The sequence below is a fragment of the Magallana gigas genome, chromosome 1 (assembly GCF_963853765.1).
Source record: "Magallana gigas chromosome 1, xbMagGiga1.1, whole genome shotgun sequence".
In the NCBI taxonomy this organism is placed as follows: domain Eukaryota; kingdom Metazoa; phylum Mollusca; class Bivalvia; order Ostreida; family Ostreidae; genus Magallana; species Magallana gigas.
This window is the reverse complement of record NC_088853.1, coordinates 845,780-860,993: the sequence shown is the minus strand read 5'-3', so window position 1 is coordinate 860,993 and position 15,214 is coordinate 845,780. Positions and strand designations below refer to the sequence as shown.

The window sequence follows — 15,214 nt, the reverse complement described above, 5'->3', positions numbered from 1 at the left end:
TTTAAAATAAATAAAGGCCTTTTTTTTCAAATAACCATTTAATGCCATTCAATTATTATCACACGTAAAATTGTATTTATTTTTAGGACTTTGTCTCTTATCAGTTTGTTGTCGGGTTCCTTGCGAAAATAACTAAAAATCTTTAAAATCAATGAACCGGGACGTAAAATTCATACACAATGTTGAACTACTTAATTATAAAAGATTAAATATTCTCATGACAACTAGTGTTAAGATCGAGATCAAGTTAACTTGTTTAAAAGTCAAATTATATAAAAGAAAGGCGCCTGCATTTGCACGCAATGTACTCAGTCGTTTTTGTGACACGAGAAATATACCCCACCCTCTCGAAGTATTTACAATTATAGATTATCTTTTGTAAAGATGAATTTTGACTAATAGAATTACCCTAAACCTAGGCTCAAAGTCATTTTTACTGAATAAGAGATTTACTGTCATTCTAAAATTAAAAATCTACAAATATAAAAATCGTCTGCTTGAAAGGTCTAGATATTTGTTTGGAGACATATTTAAAATTATACATAACCGTATTTCACCAAAATAATTAGGGTCTTCCGTCTTCAGCGGAAGACCCTTCTATTATTGTAATGTTTCTTTTTCACTTTTTTTTTCTTTACAATTTTTGTGCAGAAGATTTCTCGGAGATGCGTGGTCCGATTTTTGTCAAATTTTCAGCATGTATCTATTATCATCTAAAGCTTATACACATTTTTTTATTTTGTAAAAATCACTTCCGGTTCGGACTTATCCGCCATTTTGTAATTTTTAAAAAAGTTCTTGTCCAGGTATCTCCTCAAAAACGAGCAATGATAGAAAGCTGAAATTTTCAGGAATGATAGAGGACATGAATGTCTAGCCTCACGAGGAAAATGATTGTCCGGAAATTCCGAGTACGGAAGCTAACTGGGGTCAAAATATAGGACACGTTTTAGACGAAAACTCCTTGTCCACGCATCTCCTCAAGAGCAAGCAATGATAGAAAGTTGAAATTGTTCGAAATGATAGATGACATGAACGTCTAGCCTCACGAGGAAAATCATTGTCTGGAAATTCCGAGTACGGAAGCTAGCCAGGGTCAATATATAGGACCCGTTTTCGACGAAATTTTTTGTCCACGCATTTCCTCAAAAATGAGTAAAGATGGAAAGCTGAAATTTTACAGATTGGTAGAAAATATACAAATCTAGCCGCACATGGTAAATTTCGGTTCGGAAATTCCGAATGCGGAAGCTAGCCGGGGTCAAGATATATAACACACTTTCGATGGGTTTTCATTGTCCACACATGTATTTTAAAGCAAAAAAAGATAGAAAGCTGAAATTTTCAGGAATGATAGAGGACATGATAGACTAGCATTACGAGAAAAATCATTGTCTGGAAATTCCAAGTAGGGACACTAAATTTTAAAATTCATAATAAATGTGTTATAATGACCTCAGACCTGTTTTAAAACATAATATCTAAGTTGCACACACAATCCTGCGTCTAATGAAATCTTTTTCAAATTGATGGGATGGAATTTGAATTTTTTGAAAATTTTAATTTAATTAAATCGTGTTAAAACTTCCTGAGACTAATTTTAAAACATGATATCTAAATTGCACTTACAATTCTGCGTCAAATGACATCTTTTTCGAATAGGACAGATGAAATTTAAATTTTTCAAAAAATTTAAAGTCATTTAAATTGTGTTAAAATGACATTAGACCAACTTTAGTACATGATATCTAAGTTTCACTTACAATTCTGCATCTGATGACATCTTTCTCGAATTGATTGGATGAATTTTTAATTTTTCAAAATTTTTAAACTCATTTAAATCGCATTAAAATGACCTCAGACTAATTTTAAAACATGATACCTTAGTTGCGCTTACAATTCTGCATCTGATGACATCTTTCTCGAATTGATTGGATAAATTTTAAATTTTCAAAAATTTTAAACTCATTTAAATTGCGTTAAAATGACATCAGACTGATTTTAAAACATGATACCGCAGTTTAGCTTACAATTCTGCATCTAATGACATCTTTCTCAAATTGATTGGATAAATTTTAAATTTTTGGAAAATTTTAAAATCGATTAAATCGTGTTAAAATGAGCTGAGACTAGTTTTAAATTATAATATTTAGGTTGTGCTTAGAATTCTGCGTCTAATGACATCTTTCTCGAATTGAATAGATGAATTTTAACTTTTTCAAAATTTTTAATTTCATTTAAATCGCGTTAAAATGATCTCAAACTAATTTTCAAACATAACATCTAAGTTGCGCTTACAATTCCGCGTCTAATGACATCTTTCTCGAATTGATTGGATGATCTTTAATTTTTTTGAAAATTTTAAATTTAAATAAATCGTGTTTAAATGACATCAGACTAATTTTAAAAAAATGATATCTAAGTTTTGCTTACAATTTCGCGTCTAATGACATCTTTTTCGAAATGATTGGATGATTTTAAAATTTTTGGAAAAATTTAAATTTGAGTAAATCGTGTTAAAATGACCTCAGGCTAATTTCAAAACATTATATGTAAGTTACACTTACAATTCTGCGTCTGATGACATCTTCCTCGAATTGATTCGATGAATTTTATATTTTTATCTCATTTAAATCGCGTTAAAATGACCTCGAACTCATTTTCAAACATGATATCTAAGTTGCGCTTACAATTCTGCGTCTGATGTCATCTTTCTTGAATTGATTGGATGAATTTTAAATTCTTCAAAAATTTTAATCTCATTTAAATCGCGTTAAAATGACCTCAGCCATTGTGTACAATGGACATAAATTCACCACAGAAAATGTATTATTGAATTCGGGATGGTTTAATTCATTCGAAAAAGTTTCATAACAGCATACATTATTTTCTTCAAGTTTTTGCGTGACGGCTATATGTCAGTCTTATTAAGTTCTGCAAGCATTAACCTGGTTTTTGATCTCTGTACCATTACGTAACTGATCCCTAGCTCGCGGCCGAGAAAATCGGTCACTTTGGTCGCGGCTGGACTACCTAGTGGTCAGCGGTTATCTCATACACAAGATTTGCGTCTCTCATATATGGGTTCACACAGAAGTTCTATAACATATAAATGTTTATATTTTCAATCATAAGCATTGCCAGACAAAAAATTAATGGTGGGTAAGTAAATCTAAATAATTGTAAAAAAAAAAAATGCACACAAAACACGAACACAAAAAATGATGAAAACTTTAAATGATGAAATTAATCTGCTTCAGCTTCATAATTAAAAACGGTGGATATTTCAGTAAATACGTGTATGACATTGTGACATGTGTCATTGAAAAGGGGGCTCTTTGTATATTTTCAAAGTTGTTAAATAGTTATATATTGTTTAAATAAAATAAGTTATTAAACTGCAAATATTTTAAGCGAACATGGCCACGGAGCTCTGCGTACACAATTATATAATCCATATCCCGCATATGGCCGTGAAGATCCCGGAAAAATTGACATGCATGCGATCCGCGGAAGTCTAATAACACTCGCTTCATGTGCTTCTACTTTATCACACACATGTTCATTGATCCTTTGTACGTTCATCATTCAATCTGGATAATAACTACAGTATTTATTTTGTTTACATATATTGTTTCAAGAACACACTCTTTTATCTTACACAACAGATGTAATTTTAATTTATTTAGCATTGAATAAGTTATTGTCAGATATGCAAGGCCAATTGTTTTAGTAACTCTAAATAGTTAAAAAAGGAATAGTTATAACTATTTAACATCAACACAGAAATTGATTAAATTTTTAAATGATAAACATGTCACGGTTTGAAATTCAATCATTCGGACTATTTTTAATTATTGTGTAAATTTATTTTTTCTGATTTTGTGTTTTTTGATACAAAATTTTTTGCCATATTTCGACATTTGTTTTAAAAACGTTCTAAATTTCGCGCAGCCTTTATCCCACCTGAGGCAGTCAGAGATGGACAGTTAATCTTTTAAATGACTTCTGCGCTTATTGAAACTCTGTTATTAATCCTGTTGGTATATGAAATGTCATGATTTATACTCAATTGTTGTTTGATAAATGATTTCATTACATTTCTGCATAATATGTTATTTAAACCTTGATTGTGTTATTCATTAATTGCTTTATGTATAATTTCGAATTGTAAATTATGGTCAGTTGGAATCAGACTTTCGGTGCTGATGCATACCAAACTCATGCAAAGACTATAAGAAATCTGAAAGCTAAAGTGCGTGTTTGCTTGTTGGAAGTTTTTTGAGGCTGTGTTCAACAACAATGGAATAATTTCAGGCTTGGCCCAGTATAAGTCATGTACGGAAGAGAGTGCTCCGTAATATTTGGTTGGAGAATCCTAGTCAGATCCTGAACGACTACATCATTTTAAATAGCGAGTTTCCATAGATTCAGAATTTACAGATGATGAAGACGATTTAATGTAGATTCTTTTCAACCGCAGTGAAGACGGAGGAAGGTCAGCTTCACTTCATGTCAGCGTCCAGTGTGCGGAAGGTGCGGAAACGTGCATCCCAACGTTTTGATGAAAAATAAATCATGCGCGAATCTAGAGCGCGGTCAAAGGGGGGGGGGGGGGGTTCGACCCTTTTTCACTGTAGGACTTCCAGGACCGTGAGAAAATATACGCAGTACAGTTAAGGCAGTCAATAAAAATATGAGCAAATTTCTGTGATGAAAACACGTATACTTTAGTTAAACTGGCATGTCCTTTTTAAAATCAATAACAGTCACTCAAATGCAATATATTTCTAAAATATATATATAACAGTACAATATTTTATGTTCATAGTGGTCACGTGATATGGCAGTCGCATGGTACAAGCAGATGTATTTGTGGTTTTGAGGTCATTTAAAAAATTCAATATTGCAAGGGCATAATCATGTCAAAATTCACAACTGAATTATGAAATAACTTGATGTTATATCGTAGATTTTGAAAAACGGTGCGAACTTTTTAAGATAAGAATATTTGTTAGTAGAAACCGTAATTTATGATGCATATGTTGAATAATTTTGAAGGTCACAGGGTTAGTTTCATTAAAAAATAATTAATTTGTAAGATTTTACAAGGATCGTAGAAGTTTTTAAGTTACATAGCATATTTCAAATTCACATGTAAAAGTTTGTCGGGATCAGGTAAGTGTATGCCCTTGCAATTAAGTGATTTATTTAGGTACTCAGATTTTAGATATACGATATTTAATACAAAACCGAGTTGGCTTCTTTATACGATGCATACTTTTAACAAAATGAAAATAAGACTATATAGGTAGCATTCTACCAATAATAATTTTAAACAAAATATTCATTTATACTTTTCCGTTAATGTATGACATTTATTTTTCTTCGCTATAAAACTGCACGATAGCCTTCAATGATCTAACTTAATGCGTCATTTTGAAGCATATGACGTCATATTTTGTAGTACAGCGAGAACGACATCTCGCTTATTTTTCAGTGTGTACGATATAACGGACATCAAAATTGTAAGAAATAGCATTTGTTGTTTTTAATTAAAAGATTAGTATAAGTTAATTTTACTAATAAATAGATTAATAAGTACTTTCGAGGTTTGTAATATACTATGATGTCATAATGCACATTTCCTGTACTTTTTGTCTGAACGGAGTTTATTGACAGCCTTAACGTAGCTCGCGGGTTTGCTGACGTCACAATAGGAATCGACGTAAAGAGTTGACCGTCATAGTAAACTCATAATTTTATTTTAAAATGACAAATGAGATATTTAGAAGTATAAAAAAATATTCTAAAAAGCTTATATGCGGTTTATGACTGTTTATATAAAGATTTATAATATCAAGTTCTGAAAATTTAAAGATGTCACATACATTGTCACATTTTGTTCTATAAAGATACAGAATGAGTGTGCGTTAGAACTCTTCCATTTAAAGTCATGTTTTAAAATAGAATGTATGCATTAACTTCGCATTTTTTTTTACAATTATAACTTCCGTAATCTGTACATTGTACTACCGATCAAATTCTTAAATTTCTTTTGGCTTGAGATAACTGTTTTATTCGATTACTTACTTATAATGTCAGTAGTTGCCTGGCATTTTATTTTTGCATTGATTGACTCAGAGTTTCATAAAAACAAAAATGGCAATTTTCTGTATCTTTACAGCCTTACATTAATTGCAATTTTAAATAACATTCACAATAATATCTAATAAGCATTAACATGTTCTAAAATGTGTTAAACAGCTAGTCTCAATAAATGCATTTCAATTTTGGTGTTCTACGAAGTAAGGAAATGATGACGTCAGGCTAACGTCGTAATGAAAATATAAGGTTTTGAGAAATCTTTTAAATCTTTAAAGTTTTTTTGCCAAAAATTGGCCGAGAACACATAGTGATATTTTTTATGAATTGATTCATAATTATCTCCTCTGTTTTTGTGTTGAGTATGATTAATTTCGTCTGAATCGTTTAAAAGTTTGGAGCATAGTTTTGTAATGCGTTTCTCGGTTAAAATGTGCATTTTACTATATATTTCATTGAAATGGCGTTGCTTGATTTTATCAATGACACTGTATTTGAAACAGGATAACATTATTACCGCGCAGACGAATCTTATATAAATTTTAGAAATAAAACCATAAAACCTATGGATCACGTGGACAAATTTTCAAGGTAGGTTTTCTCACAAGCAGGTAAACCCGCGAGCTACCTTAACTGTGCTGCGTAATTATGTAAGGTGGTATGGGTTACATGTAAATATTAATGTAGATTAAAGTATATTATAATCAGAAGGATTTCGCCATTATAATAAACGCTGAAATACATGTGTTAAACATAAGCGCTTCCAAGCTATTTTATAAATGACGAACGATATCTATTTAAATATGTCTACCCTATATACTTTAAAATCCCTATATACTTTAAAATCAACTAGTAATAGCTTTTTAAAAAGCTTGTCTGACTGAATAAAGTTGTTCATTGAAAGCATGCATCAATTAGTTGATTAATTTTATCTTATAGGAAATAAATTTCAATTTAACTGCTGATCGTAAATTCATAAACGGAAAGTGCAGATTTAAAAAGAAATTTCAGGGTTGTCTTCCATCATGTGCATTTACATGTATATCATTTGAAACTAAAATATTCCATTAAATGAAAATTATTTTACGAATGTACATGTATCAAATAATTTCATGTAAAGATAAAACAGTCAATTTTTAAATTGTATTTGTCATATTAAGATGGAAATTCGAAGGAGGGAAGAAGAAAGAATTATTCAAGCATGTAATATTGTTTTGAAAGTGTGTGGGGACAGCTTCTTCTAAAATATTTTGACAAGCAACTTAAAAGAGGATGAATTCTCAAAACCATTAACTTCAATTCATTTTTATTAAAATTCACTATTTTCAGTTTTATTTATTACATGCTGCGGCAAAAGTGAAAGGGGGGCAAATCTATGATATTCCATTTTTGATATTTAAAATTAAGTGTCTGTTCCCTCCCCCCTCCCCATCCTGATGCTACGTGCCTGTGATGTGTTCACACGGAGCGTTTTTATCTTGAAACTCCAGTCTTTACTCTACGGCCATATTCGCTAGCCAAGGGTTTTTGGTTCACTCCGCTCCCATTTAAGGGTAGCGGAGTGAACAGAAAAGCCTTGGCTGATAGGTACGGTTTGCTCTGATCCCAATTTAGACTTGTACATTAATCGCCGCGAAAGAAACTTTGAATGACACATATTATGGCGCTAAGTCCCGTTTTACCATTCACGTAACGGCTGACAGTTTGAATGAACTCATCCATTGGCATAGGGAGGGTCTCAAATGATTTTTTGATATTTGTTTTGTATCAGCTACGTATATTATACTTTGGATCTAATGTTTTAGAAGAAATCTATCGAGTTAACATAAACACTTGACTAGTACTTGTTTAAATGTACATTTAGTAAGACAGGCGAATTATGTACCCCTTTTAAGATGAATGAAATCGCCCAATGATCGAAAATCGGGTCACACCCCGCTATACAGCGATTTACTGTAGATTCCTATTTAAACGCGTGGAATTAATTTCGGCGTAAAATCGCAAGAGGCAACCCGCGGATTTTAAAATCTCGCTTTTATTTTTCAGACAGTTTTGAACTACAGTAAATTACTGCAGAACATTGGTAATCGCGATTGTGACGTCAGAATGTAAACAGGACGGTCTTCGTGGGGCTCCGATAAAAAGTATTTTCTATGAGTGATTTACGACAGATCTTCAAGAAAAAAACTGGTCAGTGAAAATATGTAAGTCAAAGAAACATATCGGGCACACAAATTAGTTATTTGAGTTGTTCTGTGAATATAATCTATTTGATACTACTTCGATCGAAGACACCAATGCCGCCATTGTGAACACCTACTCACTGCCCGTTTGTACATTTACACTATATTATTTTGTGCTCATTGAGTCTTCATTGTGTTATACATCGTATATATACTTCGTAATGGCATCTGGCAATGCTGCTGATGTAAATCCACTAAAGAGACAAAGACAGAACAGCAGCTTCAACATGTCCTCTGATCTTAGTAAACTCAATGACCTGCTAGACTCAATTTCTTCAGATGAAAACGAATTCAAACAAGCCATTAGCCTTATTCTAAATAAGGAAAATTTCAAAAACGCTCTAGCTGGAGTTTTTGTTACAGAGGTAACACAATTACGCAATGAACTCAGTGATCTTTATTTACGAATTGACGAAATGGAACAATATTCTAGAAGAAACTGTCTCAAAATAACAGGCATACCTGAAGAGAAAAACGAAAACACTGACACCCTTGCACTTAATGTATTCAACAATCTTGTTCTTAAAGAAAACACAGAGAAAATATCAGTTAAGGATATCTCCAGGTCCCACAGGGTAGGGAAATATGACCCTCGCAGGAAAACACGCGACATCATAGTCAAATTCACCAGCTACAGAGATAGGGCCAAAGTGTACGGCAATAAAAAAAACCTGAAATCATACAACAACAACCCTTCAAAGCAAACTGGCCGCATATTCATAAATGAAGCCCTCACTACCAGGCGTTCCGAACTCTATGGGAAAACTCGAGACCTTGTAAAGAAGAAGAAGATCGACAGTACCTGGACCTACGATGGACGCATTTACGTTAAACTCAGCGGTCCAAGAGGTAAGAAGGTCATCATTAACTCCTTGGAGGATCTGGAGTGCTTCCATGAGGATAACGCGGACAGCAACCACGAAGAGGGATAGATCCTTCGTTGTGATTATAAACACTCACACGTGCCCGAGTTTTACAGACGCTTGAATCGTGGTCGTTTCAACGTTTCCTTACTTTCGTTTTCGTTTAAAAACATCAGTGCAGTGTTTCTACCAACTTTAAGGATGCCCCGTGTTTCACGCAAAGTATGTTCACGTTTAGTTTTATCTTCACATTACTGTTATTGTCACACCGTCTTCACCATCTACATATTATAGTTGGATGTTATTTTGTTCTTTCATGCATTGCATGCACTTTATACATCCAGATATGTGTATGTAAATATTACAACAGTTCTAGATACAGCGGTAGTTTACAACCCGCTTTCCATGCTATTTCTACAATTTATCTCCCAGTTCCACCATGTATATTGTGGGAGTTAATGCACTTTTCTTTATATTTTTTATGCACTTTGTCTAGTGTAACTTATGTTTGTTTGTTTTTTTGCTCCTTTGAATTGACACACTTTGTATATTGCCAAATACTTGTAAAATCTTCATACCCTCTACGCTGGCGGTACAGATGTAAATTAAGCTATGGACTCTACTTAACTTACATATTAGACAATGGGTAACTCTCTTGAACAATACCGTGCCGCTGTGGGTTTTTTTTATACTCAATGTCATAATATACTCTCGAAGTCTGTTCTCAGATTTTCCAAATCTGTCAACATGTTAAACTTTCTGCTGTTTATATGTAATATCTTTAAACAACAATGCAAAATATTGTCTTCTTGGTCTCTTAGAATTAATTTTTTTGCACAGCTGTTCATGTTTTTTATTCTTCTACTGTCTGGTGACATCGAGACAAACCCAGGTCCTTCTGTTGAAAAATCCCTTGATATATTACATCTTAATATTCGAAGCATTAGGAACAAGATTGACTCTCTAATGTATTTAGTGCATGATTTTGATATTTTATGTTTTACAGAAACTCATTTAGACTCAAATGTTTTAAATGAAAATCTGTTCATTGAGGGTTTTAATAATATGTTTAGAAAAGATCGCAACTGCTATGGTGGTGGAATAATGATTTTTGTTTCAAACTTTTTAAAGGCGAACCGTAGAGAAGATTTAGAACCTTCTGATACTGAAATTATTTGGATAGAAATACCACAAGCGAAAGGGATTCTTCTAGTATGCTGTATTTATCGTCCACCACACTCTAGTAGTGCTTTTTGGCAAAAATTGTCTTGGTCTTTTGAAAAGGCTACTGATATTTCTAATAATATTGTAATACTTGGTGATCTAAATATTGATTTTTTAAAGGTAAATAACTCACATGAGATACATACAATAATGAACAACTACAGACTGACAAATATTATACATGAACCCACAAGAAGTACACACAACACAAATACCCTCATAGATCCCATTATAATTAGTGAAAATATATGTGTACATGATTCTGGTACTTTAAGTGTATGTAATGCTCTCAGTGATCATCGGGCAACTTATATCTATATTCATCAGAAAACAAATACAAACATTGCATATAAACGCAAAATTTGGGATTACAAGCATGCAGATATGGAACTTTTAAACAAACTCATACTTGAATGTGATTGGTGTAGAATCATTGATGACACAGATAACATAGATAAGGCCACAACAAATTTTACTAACAAACTCCTTTCTTTTATTCATCACTGCATACCTGAAAAAACTGTAACTATAAGGCCGAATGATAAACCATGGATGGATGCTCTTCTTAGAAAAACCTTGCGAGTTCGTAATAGGTTAAGAAAAAAGGCACAAAAAACAAGAAGAGAATCTGATTGGGTTATTTTTCGGAGAATAAGGAACAAGGTTAATAACATGAAGAAACATGCAATTGCAAACTACTATGACAATATAGACTCTCATCTCAAGGATGCTAGCTTAAACAATCAAAAATTATACTGGAAATTATTGAAAGATTGTTTCCACACTAAACTAACACATGACATCCCACCTATAAGGTATACCATGGACAATGGCAAGGAGGGTTATGCATTTTCAGACACTGATAAGATTGAATTACTTAACAATTACTTTACATCTATCACTTTCTTAGATGACAGCAATCATGACCTTCCAACTATAGGAGGGTGTAGATTTAATAACTCTTTTTCAGAAATAAGAATACAAGAGCAAGAGATTACAGATATCATATCTATCATTCCAGTTAACAAGGCAATTGGTCCTGATTGCATCAGTCACAAAATGTTAAAATCATGTAAAGATACCATCTCAAAACCACTCTGCATATTATTTAACAAATCATTATCACTCAAAATTTTTCCAGAATGTTGGAAATTAGCACATGTTCTTCCATTATTTAAGAAGGATGACCCTTCTATCACTTCAAACTATAGGCCAGTTTCTCTTTTGTCTTGTATAAGCAAAATTTTTGAAAGAATTATTTTCAAACATGTATACAATCATTTACATTCGCAGAATCTCTTTTACAAATATCAAGCAGGTTTTTTACCAGGTCATTCTACAATGTATCAACTATTAGAAATATACCACTCGATTGTTAAAAGTATTGATGAAGGCAAATTTTGTTGTATGGTGTTTTGTGATCTTTCAAAAGCGTTTGATCGAGTATGGCACAAAGGTCTAATTTACAAATTAAATATGTATGGAATTAGTGGAAACATGCTGGATTGGTTTGAGAGTTATTTAAGCAACAGAACACAAAAAGTTATGTATAGAAATATTTTATCTTCCGTAGGCCATTAAAGCTGGTGTTCCTCAGGGCTCAGTACTTGGGCCATTATTATTTTTATTGTATGTAAATGATGTAGCTGAAAATATGATATCTGTATGTAGATTATATGCTGATGACAACTCTTTACAACAATGCTCAGATAATATTAATGTTATTGAACAAAATCTTAATCATGACCTCAGAATATTAGATGAATGGTCAAAAAAATGGTTGTTGAAATTCAATCCACAGAAAACCAAAGCTGTATTTTTCCATTTGAAAAATGTACATCATTTTCCTAATTTATTTTTTGAAAATTGTCAGTTGGAATATGTTACTGAACACAAACATCTTGGTATACAGTTATCTTTAAACTTAAGTTGGTCAGAACATATTGATAACATTGTTAAAAAAGCTTACAAAAAACTGGGGTTACTTAAAAAGCTAAAATTTTCTGTTTCAAGGGATATTCTGTCACAAATGTATGTATCTTTTATTAGACCACAATTGGAATATGCTGCCGAAGTTTGGGCTGGTTGCACACAGATGGACATAGAAAAAATGGAAAAGGTTCAATTAAATGCCGGAAGAATAGTAACTGGGCTCACAAGTTTTGCTTCAAGAAATTCAATTTATTTTGAAACAGGTTGGGAACCTTTGGAACACAGAAGAAATAGAGCTAAATTAATAACTATGTACAAAATGCACAATAACTTAGTACCTACTTACATACAAAACATTGTACCATATACAAGAGGCAGTGTTTCAAGGTACACAACTAGAAACTCTCTTGATTATTCTGTTCCAAAATTTAGATTAGAACTATTTAATAAATCATTTATTCCTGACACTGTCAGAAGATGGAATGCCTTAAGTCTTAATACAAGGGAGGCAACCTCTATTAAAATATTCAAAAAATGTTTATACAATGATACGGTAAAGCCCCAGAAACATCTTTCATTTGGAAAAAGATTTTTAAACATAACACATACACGTTTGAGACACAACTGTATTTTAAATTCTGACTTATTCCGCTGTAACTTAATAGCCAGTCCAAACTGTTCGTGTGGCTTATCAGAAGATGCATACCATTTGTTTTTTGTCTGTAAAAAGTATACAAGAGCTCGGAATTCTCTAATGAACAAGCTATTGACATTAAGTTACGTACACATTATAGATGCACATTTATTATTATGGGGGGATGATTCGTTGACATATATACAAAACACTGAAATTTTCAAGACAGTACAAATTTTTTTGAGTGAATGTGGTCGTTTTTCAAAAAATGTTTAAATTTATAAGGTGATATTATATATGCAGTAGATTGTTTATTCATGTATATTTATGTGTACTCAATATTTCAATATATTCAATGTATGGCAATATTTATAAAATTTCATTACTAGGAGAGGACTATCTAAGTTTTAGAACTTGTGTCTTATCCTTTTGATTTATTCAATAAAATATGTTCAATTCAATTCACAGCGATTTACTGTAGATTCCTATTTAAACGCGTGGAATTAATTTCGGCGTAAAATCGCAAGAGGCAACCCGCGGATTTTAAAATCTCGCTTTTATTTTTCAGACAGTTTTGAACTACAGTAAATTACTGCAGAACATTGGTAATCGCGATTATATATTCTCGCGATTTGATACGGAACAGTGGAATCGCAGAATTAAGTACTCGCGTAAAATAAGGAATTTACAGTAGTTCCTCCAGTACATAATTCAGCTTTATGAATATATATTTTTAAAATCAAAACTGATGATTCTTTGGTAATGATGATAATCCACCTCCAATTATTACTTATATTGTACCGTGATATACATATGTAACAACTTGTTGCGATGACCCCCCCCCCCCCTTTCCGCCGTACAAATATCGCTTATCTATTTTTAAATCAGGATTACGCACGTGCATGGCGAACAACCCTTTTTCTTAAAAATTCTTGCTCATTGTTGCTTATTACATCCCATATAGCATTTTCATCAATTATGTTTTAGCTTGGGAGTATAGAGGATACGACATATGACTGCCGTCATGAGAAAAGGGCCCTTATCTTTTGACGCTACAATGTTCCCTTTTACTACCCGCGCATTGTACAACGCGAAGCGAGCCAACTATCTTGTTCAGACAATAATTATCAAATTACTGAACCACTTGATCACTAATTTCTCTATACATACAGACTCTTTCTCTCTCTCTCTCTCTCTCTCTTTCTCTCTCTCTCTCTCTCTCTCTCTCTCTCTCTCTCTCTCTCTCTCTCTCTCTCTCTCTCTCTCGTTACAATGGTTTCGTGTTTTTGACCAAATAAACTAAACCTCAAATGACTGTAAGCGTTAGACATTATTTCTTATCTTTCTTAAAATGCCTGGCACATAAAACGATAATATCCCTGTGAATTATACAAAGAGAAAATATATATGACGACATTTAAAAAATACACAATAAGCGTAAGCTGGTTATGTAAATTTCATCTCCTAGCATCATGTTCCATCATATTCCGTATAAATCATTAAAGAGACCTTTTAACTGTGTAAGGTCGCTGTAGGTTTCGACCAATGGATAAACAGGGCGTGTCAATTTCACATCTAACAATTTCAACCGCAATTGATAACGGGTCGTGTACATATCAGCCTGGTTGTTTCTATAGAGCTATGAATTAACTATAACTTTCTGTAAGAAATAAAAGGAATAATACATAATAGATGTAAAATATATAACTAATAGACTAATTGTTAACGGAACAATTATAGAGACCTTTCCACCTTTCAAAATGGTTTAATTATAATAATTAAAGAGTAAATTTGTTAATAAAAATCAGTGCTGCTTGTAAACAATGGTGCCGGATAGCATTGACTAAGATATCAACAGCCCAGGTCAAACTCTTGTTGCGACAAACTACATAAAAATCGGGGTCTGGGAAGGAAGAGTTACCTTACCTGGATCTTCAACAAATATCGTCACAGACTGCTGATAAAAATATAAACACAAATTTTCAGTGAAATTTGAGAATGAATTTATTAGATAGAAATATCGAAGCGTTGAAATTTCGTTTCTCTGAATGATAGCGTGATGCTGCTGGAGATGGATTACTTTCTTCAATATGGTTCCTTTCGTTTTATATTTGGAAAACACTTAGATTCAAGTGTGAGGAACAATCCCATGAATTTTCGCCTAGTTCTACAGAGTTTTACTGGAGCTACAATTTTTATTCGGAGGCCTAGTC

General features: G+C 32.6%; 2 protein-coding genes across 5 annotated transcripts in view; one reads left to right on the top strand and one right to left on the bottom strand.

Annotated features, from left to right (window-relative positions):
• The window catches only part of LOC117687382 (uncharacterized), a 56,941-nt gene that overhangs the window by 21,314 nt on the left and 20,413 nt on the right, over window positions 1-15,214 (bottom strand). The gene's annotated exons all lie outside the window — the stretch shown is intronic.
• On the top strand, window positions 8,510-9,280 carry LOC136273670 (uncharacterized). The gene has a single exon (XM_066078705.1). The coding sequence runs from the start codon at window positions 8,510-8,512 to the stop codon at window positions 9,278-9,280; it is 771 nt and encodes a 256-aa protein (XP_065934777.1).